The sequence below is a fragment of the Myiozetetes cayanensis genome, unplaced genomic scaffold (assembly GCF_022539395.1).
Source record: "Myiozetetes cayanensis isolate MyiCay16 unplaced genomic scaffold, myiCay2020 scf5-8, whole genome shotgun sequence".
In the NCBI taxonomy this organism is placed as follows: Eukaryota; Metazoa; Chordata; class Aves; order Passeriformes; family Tyrannidae; genus Myiozetetes; species Myiozetetes cayanensis.
The window spans coordinates 108,743,312-108,757,435 of NW_026087742.1; the positions used below are offsets into that span (position 1 = coordinate 108,743,312).

At 35.7% G+C, this 14,124-nt stretch overlaps 1 protein-coding gene across 1 annotated transcript in view; it reads right to left on the minus strand.

The window, feature by feature from the left end:
• Positions 1-14,124, minus strand: part of RPGR (retinitis pigmentosa GTPase regulator) — a 49,003-nt gene that overhangs the window by 11,495 nt on the left and 23,384 nt on the right. The window contains 7 exon segments of the mRNA XM_050331808.1: positions 2-1,632; positions 2,657-2,722; positions 4,432-4,538; positions 5,871-6,036; positions 6,954-7,136; positions 8,214-8,338; positions 8,865-9,020. Of these exon segments, the coding sequence (XP_050187765.1) occupies positions 2-1,632; positions 2,657-2,722; positions 4,432-4,538; positions 5,871-6,036; positions 6,954-7,136; positions 8,214-8,338; positions 8,865-9,020 (2,434 nt within the window).

The window sequence follows — 14,124 nt, forward strand, 5'->3', positions numbered from 1 at the left end:
TTTCTCCTCATCTTTTCTTTCCTGTTCCACTTCATCCTCTCCCTCTACCTCTTCTCCTTCTTCCACTCCATCCTCCTCCACCTCCTTAGTCCTCATATCTTCTTCCTGTTCTTCTTCAGATACTTCTTCTTCCTTCCCTGCCAATGGTTCTCCTAACTCCTTCTCTTCAACCTCTTTGTCTTTTTCTTTCTCTCTTTCCTCATTTTCTTCTTCATTTTCCTTCTCATCTTCTCCTTCCTCTTCTGCCTCCCCCTCTCTATCTTCACCTCCTTCCTCACTCTCATTTCTTCCCTCACTTTTAATCTGCTCCTCCTTTTCTTTTTCAGTGCCTTCCTCTTTTGCATACTTCTCCATATCCTCCTTTTCTCCCTCACTCAGCATTTCTTCTTCCTCCATCAACCTGCCTTGGTCATCTCCTTGATCTTTGTCATTTTCCTGATTAACCTCTTCAGTCTCCTCTGCACTCTCATTCTCACTGTCTTTCTCACCCTCTGATTCCTGTCTTTCATTTTCTTCATTATCTTTTTCCTCCTCATCTTCATCTTTTTCTACTGAAACTTCATCTCTGCCTTTCTTACACTCACTGTCTTCTTCTTCCTCCCCTAGTTTACCTTCACTGTCAATTGTTTCATCTAGTTTTTCACTTTCACCCTTTTCACTGCCTTCACTCTCCTGCTCTTGATCAGAATCCTCCCCGTTCTTAATTTCTAACTGCCCATCTTCATTAGATTTAGCATCAGAGTTTGATTCTTCCTCATTCTGGCTTTTTAAATCAGTGTCTTCTATACATTCTTTCTCATTGTTTCTTATTTGCATCTCCTCAATCTCACTGTCTTCTTTTTCTAAGTCCAAATCTTCCACGTTTTCTACTGTTCTTGCCTTCTGGATGTCTCTGCCTTCACTGTAGTCCTCTTCTTTCTTCCTACGCTTAAGCACATACTTTTCAAGATCATAACTACTTTCCTCAGTTGAAGATGATGACATGCTTACAGATATTTTAAACCCTATCTTCTCTGCACTGCTTTCTTCTCCTTTGACGTGTGTTTTTTCACACTTCTCAGATTTTTCAGCAACATCCTTTATTTTGTTTTGACTTTTTATTACTTCTCGACTTTCTTCCTTTTGAACGGGATTGTATTTTTCTACAGTTAAGGAATCGTCAGTCTGGGGACGATCCCTGGATGTAGAAGGAAGTACCTCTATTTTAAGAGATTGCTTAGATTTAATGGCTTTTGACTTTTTATCAGAAGAATTTGTTCTTTCAGACAGAACTTGATTTTCAGTTGGAAGATTATAAGTTACATCCTCTCTGAAAAATTCAGGATTTTCCACATATTCTTCTTCGCTTTTCACTAATCTGCTTTTGTCCCCAGTCATTTGTTGAACACCCCTTTTCAAAGTGCTAACACTTTGTGCATGCTCAGATTTACCTTTTGTTGGTTTTTTTTTGGCCACAGGCTTCCCTACAAAGGCACTACTCTTTTCTAAATCTTGTCCTGGTGACTCTGAAAGTGAGGACTGCTTTTGTAAAGAGCCAGAGTCCAATTTTGAGCCCTCCTTTGTGCAATCAGAATCTTTGTTTTTCAACCCACCCTTACCATCTCTTTTCAGTTTCACATTTTTATTGTTCTTCTATTCCACACGAGAAGCAGAAAATTAAAAAGAAAGAAAAAAAAAGCATTAAAGACAAATGGCAGCAAAAGAAAAAGGTTAGAAAAGCATCTGAACAAGAAAAGAAACAATTTGTGCGAGGGGATTAAAAGACAGCACGAAAAGTAGCATATTTCACATGAAATGAATTCACCAGTGCATCTATGAGACGAATGTAACATTCTGTTAATAATTCATGTGCTGCTACACCTTTCTGACTAAGCCAGCACTGCGAGGGAATGCAGGAAGGACTGTGCATCCACTGCCACTTCTCATGAGCCAGAGTAGATGCAATGCATGAGGTTGTGGCAAACAGAAGGAATAAGTACAGTTCTTTTACACCTTCCTCCACCTCTCCCCTGGAAAATCTTCTGATGCACTCACTGCTGTGCTCTTTCTAAGAAGTTTGAATATCTGTTGCCTTTCTGCTTTAAATTTTATGCTTATTTAACAAATTTTGCAGAATAATTCTTAAAACCTAAAATAAAATTATAAAGAAATATAACAAAATGCTGAAAAGCCAGAATCACTTTAGGTGTGAAATAAGAATGTAATACAAAGTATTTGAACTTCATGATTAAAACCAGTAATTTTGCTACTTTAAATATAATCTATGGTGAATATCTGCCAGTAAAGTTTTTACTTACACTGTGTCCCAAAAGTCAATTGAAATATTTTCATAACAACAAACCAGTAGAAATGAATGTATGTGAAATGTGTATATGTGTCTCTTGCTCCTTAAACTGGTGAAATATTATATACTCTCATCTCAAACCACACTGGATTGGAGGAGTTCTATGTGCCTGCACAAATTCTCTCTGACTTCAGTCAGCTTCTTAGAATTTTAGCTTAGAACTGGATATTCAGAAAATTAGCAAGAGGAGGCCAATAAATTTGCCTAGCTTTTTTTTGCCTTGCAAAAACAATGAAGTACTAGGATAACACAAGAATTGAAGATTTTTTGAATATCAGTATAAATACACATGTATATAATTAGTTACAGTACCTTCTGTTTTTGGAGTGGTGATAATTCTACAGACCAGTCACTGGGATTTAATTTCACAGCATGTGTCTGCAAAAAATAAGATCTTTATTAAAAAAAAAAATATAACTAACAGGTAAAGCAGCATCAAAGCTCAGTTCTACTAAACAGAGCAATTTTATGAACATTTTAATATTACTGTAGTTAGGTTAAGACAAATCTGTACAATCATTAAACTCTCCTTTTCACTTCCACTCCTTCATTTACTACTTATAAAGTGAGTGGTAACCAGCCTAGATGGTCTGTAGAGACTGAAAGCCCACAAGCACTTTTGAGATCCACCTTCCACTCACCATGAAGTTGAGGCTACAAATATAACACCTGATTATCACAATCTTCAACTCAACATCCAGTTTGATACCACAGCCTTGAAAGAATATGTTAAAAGAAACATTACAAAGCCGAAATTCTCCTTGGAATCCCTCATCTACATAAAGCATAAAACCAAAAGGCAAGGCAGAATATTACCAGGTGGGCATGCATAGTGAGATTTTGGTCATGTATTCCAAATGACCAGATAATGTTCTTTGCTGCTGTTTGTTAACTGCTTATGGCTTAATCACCATAATCTTTTTCAGCACAGTTGTGGTTTCAGACTTCCAAAAATTTGTCTCATCAGTATGACATTAAAGGTTTTCCTCCACCTGTCAGACTCATCAAGAAGACATATATTGCCACAGCTTAGAAAAATTGAGGCAACTACACTATATCAGGGTATTTTCATTTAGATTCAAGAAGAGTGATCATTTTATTTTGCATTTTGACAAGTTTGCCTGATGGGCTTTCTTCAAACTTACTGTTTCATTCTGATAAATGTTTTAAAATTGATTCATGATAAGCACAAAACCTAAAAGGAGAAGGAAGTCTAGCTCATAAAGTGTGCAATATATAAATAAGGCCAGGCTGTGCATTGTATGTGAAAACACTTTTTTTCTTGTAAATCAAGTTTCATAACTGCAAAATAAATGGTATGTACAAACAGACTGTTAAATTACTAAGTACTTTTAAGTACAAGCAAATAATAATTCCTGTAAAATGTGCAATCCCTCCACCATAACTGACACCATATTCAGAGCTGAATTCACAGAGAGTTTCCATTCCAGCAAAGGCTAAAAAAGACAAACCCCAGCTCTCTTTCCAGTGCATTGCATTAAGGCCTGGACACATCCTATTTGCTGAGTGAACAAAACTGTTTTGGAAAAGTGTACAAGTGATAAGGTGAACATGTTTTTTAAATAAAAGAAGTATGTAGGAACAAGCTTGGGGATCACCAAAGAATCAAAATGTCTGCATTTCGGTCTTCTCTTTAATATGCTCCACCTGTACTAAACCTCTTCTGGAAACAGGAAAAGACAGCTCTTCTGCTTCATTTCCTGCAATTCTCTCTTGGAAATCATCAAGAAAATCAAGGTCAGAGATAGAGATCACCATGTGGTATCCGGCATCTTTTTCCTTTTCTTTCTGATTACCAGAGCTAAAGAGTGGGGAGGGGTTGCATTACTTGGACTGCTTTAATCTCATACTACAACATTACTTGGGAAAATAAAACATATTTTAGCGCTGGATAATGATGATATGAAATGCATGCCCATTTTACTTTCAGTACTTCTTGGTGTCACATAGGATGTTCTGGGCTAGTTGGGAGTTCCAAACTAGAACCTGAAGCGTGATTTAGCTTCTTTGTCTTCCTCTGCATAAAAAAATGATTCAATTACAAATTCATTATTGGAATATATTACCATATTTAGGATGTCAGTTGTATCTCCCAGGTTTCTGTCAGTACTGTCATTATCTGAATCTTCTTCTGCAGAGGCTTCACCAGATTTACCCTTTCGATGATCATTTTCTACAAGGTAAAATAGGGGGAAATGAACAAATTCCATAGGAAAAATCAATATATAGCAAACACAACACCCTACTCTTATAAAATATAGATTATTTCTAATTTTCTGACATAGAACTGAAGTACTGAGATTCCTCATTCCCCCATCCTAAGACACAGAAGAAACACTTCCATCTCCTTTTCTTCAGTGTTAACATTAGAGGTTAATACTGAGACCAACAATCTAGTCTCAGTGCACTGTAGATCTCTGACCATTTCTGCAGGCTTTCAAAGCATAAATATTACATGGGACATAGATTCTTTTGGATAATCTTTTCAATAATAGTGCAACAATTAGACCAAATTAGCTGCAGTCATGTTAACTACATTATACATTACCCATGCAATGGATGGAGAGATAGTGAGTTTAACTGCAATGCAGCATTATAAAAATGTTCCTATGGAATTTTTAGGATCACCTCCCTCAAGTCCATCAGGTATGACTATTCCATACAGCACAAAAACTGAGGTTTTAGGCCTAGGAAGACTCTAAAGGCAATTCAAATTTCACTGCATTGCTTTCCTGGAACCAGAAATGGTAGTGGATATGCTGGCTGCTTTACAAATAATCATATTAATCTTAACTGAATTAATTACTTTCAAATTAGATTTGACTGTCCAATAAATCTGAGCTAACCTTTACACAGAAGCACTGCATTCTGCACTCTTCAGCACTGCTCCTCCAAGGAAATCACACATGCCCAGGAACCCAGATAAGTCCAGAACTGTTCTAGAGAATCTGTGCAAAAGTCCAGTGCTGCATCAGTATTATGGTTATCCAGGCTTTTGCATTAACTAGAATATTATAAATCCTTATTATTTTAGATAATAGAGAGTATTTTGCATTTCCAAGTAAAGAAGAAAAGTCCTGTAAGAATTAGTAGACCTCTTCTCTTATACAAGTTCTCTTGTAGACCTTCCTGTCTCTACCTAAAAATTGTCCCTAACAAATTTTTTTTCCTGTAATTCCCTTTTTATGATGAAAATGGAGAGAGTACTTAATATTCTTACAGTCTTTATTTGTGAAGTCCTATTTCTAAAGGCTTAAGGAACCACAGCTGCAATTTAGAAGTTGTTTTTTCTTTCACTCAAGCCTCCCCTAAATCTCTGTGTTTTCCAAACATGAATAGTGTGAGGCAGATTTTTGCCTGCATTTCTCAGCTTTCATGTCTGTATGCTCTTGAGGGAAGATTGAACTCAAACCTCCTTTCATACTCAAACTGAGCATCATTTATGAATGCTGAGGGCCAAACCAAACTTATCAGAAGACAGCAGCAAGATGTGGGGACACTTCACCTTTTTCACTGTCTCCATCCATTGCAGATTCAGCTTTAGAAAGACTTGTTGCAGAAAAGCTGAATGGGGTGGTGTTGCTTGTCACAGGCAATGAAGATTTTAAGAACCTTTCTCCCAGTGGGGGCAGAGTTTGTGCCATTCGAATAAACTGTTCTGGTGACCTTTCCTTTAGAAGATTAAAAAAAATATATTGAGAATAAGGGTAGAAGAACAAAATGTAAGCAATTTCTCATATTAAATAGTGGTATTTTCTTTTAGTCAATGATAATTTTTATACAAAGCAGAAGAAAATATCTTCAATATTTTAATTACTTATAATCCTAAAAAGTGGACAGGTACATAGAGGGATTTTTTTAGATCGTTTATACACAATAATTTCAAGCAATCTTAAAATACAGAAAAAGGGGAAAAAGAACTTATATTCAAGATTTCTATTTAAAATGAAAAACTACTCTCTAAAATGACACTGAGATATTTAATCCACAACATCAATACATTTTTACAAAATAAATGCAGTTTTTGGTAGAGTTAGTTTTCAGAGAGGTAAGTGAAATAATCCAACTCATCATGCTACTTAAAGGAATCACATGGAATGCAAAGTGGAGATAAAGCTGAAAAGACTACTATTTTAAGTAGCTACAGGATTTAGGGATATTTTAAGACTGATTGTGAAATGTTCTCCTTATATATTTTATAAACTATGAACTTGTTTAATATATTCAAGGACTCAGAGGGAAGAACAAAAGAGTCAGGTTCTTGGCATCATTAAAAATATTTATAAAACATTTTTGAAAATGCAATGGAACAGGTTCTACATTTTAGAACAACAACAAAAAATACAAACCCAATTTGAATTTTTTTTTCACAGAAATAAACAAGCAAAATCTGACCAATACCTATGCTTTTCCTGCATCCATTTTTGGAATCAGGGTAAATATTAGTTTTTCTTTTTATACATTAAATTTAAGACATTTATCTTAAGAAGATGTATTTATCTGCTGGGTATATGGTGTGATTTTTAGCTTTAAAAGTGATTTTGTTTCCTAAAAGAAGTATGGCAGCTCTAAACAGCTCTGGGTTTACCCTCTCCCGACGTCGCATTCGTGCTGCTGACAGTTGTAAGGTGTCTGCCAGTACAAAGTCCCCACTCATTTTAGGGATGGTAGCAGTCAAAGGATTCTCATATAAATCTTCCAAGAGTATTTCTTCAGATCCTTTAGGTCTCGGAGCAGCAAAAACCAGCATGTGACAACCACCACAAGCAACCTACAGCTCCAAAAAAAGGTCTGATTATTTCAGGTATCAATACAAGGATGGCATTTTCTTACATCATCTCAAGGGGCTTAGATTATAAGAAAAATGTAATAAAGGTAAGACATCTCAAATTGCTTTAAATTTTGCTCCTAATTACATCAGCAAGACAAAAGTCCTTAATTATGTTTATTAATGACTAATGATCTATCTTCACTTCTTCTTGGCTGAACACAATATATTTGTATTGAACAGAACAAAAGACAGACATTTCCATGGATTTTCAGAGAGATTTGAGCTAAACATTTTGATACTAGTCAAATGTGGCCAATACTGATGGTTTCAGTCACACAAATCTAGTTGTTTTATCTCAAAATCCACAAAACGTAAAGCAAATCGTAATCTCTCCAATATATGCAGTATTATTACACAAAGATCAGAAGTTTCACTTCTTTAAAAGTTTAAAAACTTCACCACTTCTAATTAAAGTCCCTTAAAGTCTAATTTCAGTAAACAGAGGATAAACAGACTTTAGTCCCAAATTTTGCTTAATCCTGAGTTGTGTTAGCATTTTTGAAGCTGACAGTTCTGTGACGTTTATTGCTTCTACACCTCGAAAAATAGATGAAAACAATTCCCTTAAAATGAAAGAGTATTCCTGTTTCTCATCCCATTTGGATTCTTAAAAGCAAAACCTCAAATATTCTCAAGGTTTAAAAACATCCCGCTGTACAAAAATTGCCAAAATTGAAACGGTGACACTCTGGTTTTTTCAGAAAAGATATAAATTTCCCCCTATTCCAACAACCTAAGAGTAATAAATATTTAATTTTATAGGCTACCATAGCTCTATATCACCAAATCACCATAGCACAAAAATACTAAATAAAACCCTAAAAAAGAAGTCTATATGTGTAGTCCAAGCCAAAGAAATTCCAAACAGGTAAGCATATATAATTTCCTTTTTCTTTCAATTTGTGTTGTCAACTAATTAAATGTTACAGAAATAAATACTTCTATAATAAGATTTCAATTCTCATTAATAATGTGTTTCATAAAAAGGTGTCTGAGAAGCATGAGCAAAAGTTTTACCAAAAGCACTGTGAACTTCAAGAAATTATAACACAGAGTGGGATCAAACAGGTTTGTAAAACTCTCTTCTCCAAAGCCCAACTTGCCATGTCGTCCATCTCCAAAAGTAAACATGAGGCCATTTTCTATATATGGGGAAAAAAAGGATGTTATAACCAAGATTCAATACAAAACCAGGACAGAATTAGAATAACAGGCCATGAAAGTAAGGAATACTTTTCTTCCAAAACCAAAAGCTGAACAATTATTTTTGGAATTTCAACAGATGAATATGATTTTTAAAAATATGCATATTTTCAGACAAAGGACTGTCTGAGATGCAAGTTAGTCTAGACAATTTGCAAAAAAGAAAAAACCCACCCTAACAAAATAACATGATTTAAACAATAGAGAAAAACAAAGGCTTCTAAGCAAGAATATTTGTTAGAGTAAGGCAGGCTTATGAGGCTATAATTCCCCAGGAGATACAGGGCACAGAGTCATGCGTGGCATGGATGTGAATCAGGAATTCCTATCAAATCTGGCTTCCTCACTGGCTCTTTTACCCTTCAGAACCAGTACATTTGCACATGTTTTCTGCTATTGCTTGTTTTATAACAGATACAACAGCAAGTTGCTGGAAGTTCACTTCAGACTTTTGCACTTACATACCTGCTATTACAGCAGTGTGATTTTCCCCACATGCAACGTTACATATTTTATGCTTCTTCAAGTGTTTCACAGGCTTCGGTACTGAAGATTCAAAAACAAAAGTACCATGGCCCAGCTGCCCATATTGTCCAAGTCCAAAAGTATAGACATCTGTCTCTGAAATTGTACAGGCAAAGTTAATATAAAATATGCTAATGTATTTATACATATATATATATTTATATAGTAAATGGTTTTCTATTAGCCAAATGGAAGGTAACTGACATCAGCAGCAAAAAAAGCAATTTTTAATCAATTAAAAAGAAGTAACAATGGATCATTAAAATATATAACAGAAAATTTTGAATGGTTCAATATGCAACAAATTTTCTAACATAACTGCAAAGTAACCCACTGATCACAGATAAATGAGGTACCAGTTAAAAAAAAATTAATGAAATTTACATAATGCAGTCAATTCAAGACCACAATGTTTACACATATGTGCATTTTCAAGTGCAATAGTCTCATCTTAATTTCTCTTTACCTTCATGTACCTTGTATGACCCTAAAATTCTTTAAACCAATACTCATTTGTATGTAAGAAGTGACTGGAACAGAAGAGGTTTCAGTATTCTGTTCAGCTACCAAATCAGCCCTGCACTAAACACAGAGAAGACTACAATTGTGTTATCTTGTGACAGAATAATCATCTTTCCACATTTACATTTTGTCTGTTTAATGGTCTGTCTGTGCCAGGAAAAAGAATAAAAGCTTCTCCAAAGCAATAAAGATTCTTGGTGTGTCCATCCCTGGCACTCCATCACAACAGGGGAAGACTGTGAATCTTGGAAATCTTGATGAGGTCATGTTTGAAAAGAGAAGTTCTTTGGGAAAAACAAGAAGTTTTCCTAGAATTTTATTCCCTGCTCCTTTTTCTTTTGCATGTGGGCAACAAAGGAAAAGCCAGAGAACTATTAATTGAAGTACTTGAAAAATTATCAAGAAAACCTGGGAAAGATTGGAAAGGAAAAAAATATTGTATGTTAAGTAAAAAGAACTTGGGAGCAAAAGGTATCGTTACATGAGTGTTATGAATTCGGTGCAGAACATGCCCACTTTGGCTGCAGAGATGCCATCAGATCAAAATGCATCCACAAACTGGAGAAATACTAAAAACTGATCATGTTACCATTCCCTCAAACAAATCCTTCACTGCTGTCAGGGAAAGAGAAAGCAGAGAACAGACCCGGTTACAAACCACTACCACAGCACACTTACACTAAACTTTCCGATTTTAAAAGAACCTTGATGAAATTGTGTAACACTACATATGGAAATGTTCTTTCTAGGAAAGTCTTTGCCCTTTCTATTCCTTTAAAACTGTGCCACATTACGATGTCATGAATTCCCACTGTAAAAAACCCCAACGGTCTCACTTTTCTTCCAGATTGTAGATGAAAGATATTGAGTAAACCTTTTTTTTTTTTTTTTTTTTTAACTAAATGTAATGGGAAAGCTCCCTCTGCTGGAAATTTTAGTGCAAGAAAGCAACACCTTCTCAGGAGCTTTAGAAAGTAAAACCAGAAATTTCCTGTAACATTTAGACTTTCTGCACAAGAATCAAGAAACAACACCTGAAAGACAGGAGCTTTTTCTAAGCAAACCAGAGTCTCCTACTCATTTTAGCAAATTACTTTCTCAGGATGGCTGATTCCATAAATTTGGCTTAGAAGTATTGCATTTTTCTTAACGTTTCTCTGGAAATTGGCAGATCTTGTAATTTTCAAATTATATGCCTTTATTTGATTAACATAATTACTTTGAGTGAAGCTGGAGGGTTTTTTTCACATTATCTTTAATTCTAGTACGAAATAAGCAATGTATTCTGCCTTTGTGTCTAGAGGGAGATGTTCTCAAATGTTAATTTTAAAAGTGCAGGAAATATTTTCTTTTCTCTCTTTCTGCTGACCATGAGGAGAAAGGGGTGATCCCAAGCCAGGCTGGAGTGCCTTTATAAGAACAATGATTTCTTCTGCTGCTCTTACAGACCAGGGGCATTTAAATGTTGCTCCTCCTAAACTTACTTCTTAGTCAATTAACAGGGCACAGGAGGAGAAAAACCTTGCACCTTTCTTAAGCAATTCACTGCTCTGGTGCAGCGGTGAGGCCAAACCTTAGTAATAACGTCATTTAGTAGAAATGAGGTATTTTCTCCAATCTGTCCTTATAAATATGTGGAAAGAAAAGTGTATGGCAAAGCAACCTCATACACTTAGTGATAAAATGCCAGTGGAAAACTTCACCATTCTGAACTTGGATTTGCAAATAAAATTGCCTACAGTATGCGCTGCCTCCAGTGCATCTGTGAAACACAAGGAAGGTTCAGACACCAAAACAGCACCCAGAAGGAAGAGAGCATGAGTCCTGTCTCTGCCTTGAGGATCTGCTGTCTCCACAGCAGGAGCCCATGGGAGGGCCCTTGACAGATGAAGAGAAACAGTTTCAGAGCTTGCACAGATGCCAATGGCTTCTTTTTCCCAAATGACCTCCAGCACCTGAGTGATGGGACTGCTTCTCCTTTTCTTCCTACATTTCTTTTTTTTTTGAAGAACAGGAGTATTTCCCTGTATTTGCTTAACTTCCAACTTTGCAGGCATATTTTGTAATCTCCGTGATCATTGGCACTATCAGTAAAATAGTCCTAGGCAAAAATCTATACAGTTTTGTTTTTTTTTTTTTTTTTTTAAACATGCCATTTGCTTAAAGAACTGTGTGAGCTCTGAGAATGTCTTTAGGAATTATGTATTCGCTGATATGTATTTAAGGCTACAGACAAAGTTTAAAAACCCACTGAACTAAAACAGAGCAAACAGGTATGATTACATCATAGAATCATGGAATCACAGAATGGCTTAGGTTGGAAGGTACCTTAAAGATCACCTAGTGCCAACCCTCCCTGCCACAGGCAGGGACACTTCTCACAATACTAGGTTGTCCCAAGCCCCATCCAGCCTGGCCTTGAACACTTCCAGGGATGGGGCATCCACCGTTTCTCTGGGCGACCTTTTGTAGTGCCTCACCACCTTCTGAGTGAAGAATTTCTTCCTAATAACTCATCTAAATGAGTTTGAAGCCATTCCCCTCATCCTGTCACTACATGCTCTTATAAATAGTCCCTCTTCATCTTTCTTGTGGGCTCTCTTCAGGTTCTGGAAGGTTGCAATTAGTTCACCCCAAAGCCTTCTCTTTTCCAGCTGAACAACCCCAATTCTCTCAGCCTTTCCTCATAGGAGAGGTGATCCATCCCTCTGATCATCTTGGTGGCCTCTCCACATAGATTAATTTCCAAATATTATTATTATTATTACTGTAACTACTATGTCAATGGGCTATTCACTCTTACAGTAGCTTTCTTTTTAAACATCTTATACTGAAAAATGTTACTGTAAAAAAATCATCTATCAACACAATACTCAGTATTACCAGACCTAGTAATTGGATTTGGGGATTTCAGTATAAATAATATACAGACTTAAGAATGGTTTGAAAAATCTACATAATCCCATGTGGTTTGAACAGTGGGTTCTGTCAGGAAAAGGTAGAGCTTTTTCATCCTTTTCATCCTCTTTCAAAAGGGTGTTGTGGCTTTCTTTTCTTTCTAAAAGACCTTGAGACAGAAGATGAAAAATCCAACATTTTACATACTAATGCACTAATGTGCTGTATTGTTGTGTCAAACATTCTATTCTTGAAGGACTACTTCACTTTTTCCTTTGAAGAGCTATCTTTGCTTTCCCTCCTTTCAGAGAATGAAAGGAGGTAATATATCCTTCTGTAGGCAAGATTATTCCCAGAGGATCTGCCGTCATCTGAAAAAAACTGGAAGATATTAAGGCCACTCCAAATCATCTGTTTCCTCTTCTCCAATTACTAGATTCACATTTATTATTATCCTGTTAAAACGCTTGACTGAAAAAGTACACAAATTGTGATTGTTGCTCCCTTATATTTCCTTTGAAAGTGATGACACCAACACCTTTCATTTTCAGTAGGAAGCAGCTGCAAGCATTGGGGTAGTGGGTCCATTTATTTCAGTCTCTGAGAAGACTCCTGTGAGATGAGGATATGATCTTCTCAGACTGGCTGAACGACTGCCATGAAATTAATAGCTTTGTGCTACCTCAGGGAAAGAAAAAGAATTTTTAACTGCAGTTCTGTTCCTTCTCTAGAACAACTGCATATATTAAAGGCAGCAGTAACATTAAGGCTTGTAAAGAAGATAGCTTCCAATACCAATACCATAGTCAATATTTCAAAAATTTATCTTTAAGAAGGTTTTTTTTTTTATCTCCAGACATTTCTCTCAACAATTTAGTTCTTGCCCTCTGGAAAAAATAATTGAGTTTCCCATTTTGGAATTTCAGAGAAAAAGCAAAAAATAATTATTTTAATATAAAATTCTACCACTTGCTCTGATACTTGTTGCAGAGATTCCGAACAGTAGCTTTATTTAATAACCCAGATAACAGTGGTTCTCACCATACAAAATTGCCAATAGTATAGATAAGTCATAAAAAAGAAATCAAATGAAGTGCTTTGGAACAGACTAATTACGCATGAGAGTCAGGAAGAAACTTGCCTTGTACTCTGTAAGATAACTGGATTATGATTTCTTCTAATTTGATTAACCTTAAGTAGAAATGATGGCAAGAAATGAGCCAAGACGTGCAACAGTCTCTCCACATGACACTTCCTCCTACCCTATTGCTACGTTAAATGAGATAGATGAAGCTGGGGAATATTCAATAGTCAGACACTCACTTCTTGGTTTTTTTTAAAATGAAATGTCACATCCTTAAAAACTGGAAAGACCCTGAAAGGATGAGAACCATATTAGTATTGTGTTATATTGTGTTACTAAGACCAAGCATCACTCATTTTCATGGAAGATGATACATGAAATTAAGAACTTCTTCAAAATTGTACTGATTTCTTAATTCATGAAAATGAGCTTCAAACAGGCATAAATACTTCTGCTCCTCTTTAAAGATATATCATCAGAATTCTCAATTTGTGTTCACCCCACTTTATCTCAAGATGTAATTCAGGACTGATTTCAAGTTTCTGGTGCTAAAACTATAATGCATGTATGTCATAATCACTTTTAAAATTATTATTGTCCATACCCATCCTTTTTCACATTTTTTTCCCAAATTTTTCTTTGAGACAGAAAAATTTCTCTGTATTAACACTGCTGACAAAGTATCTTTAACTCAAG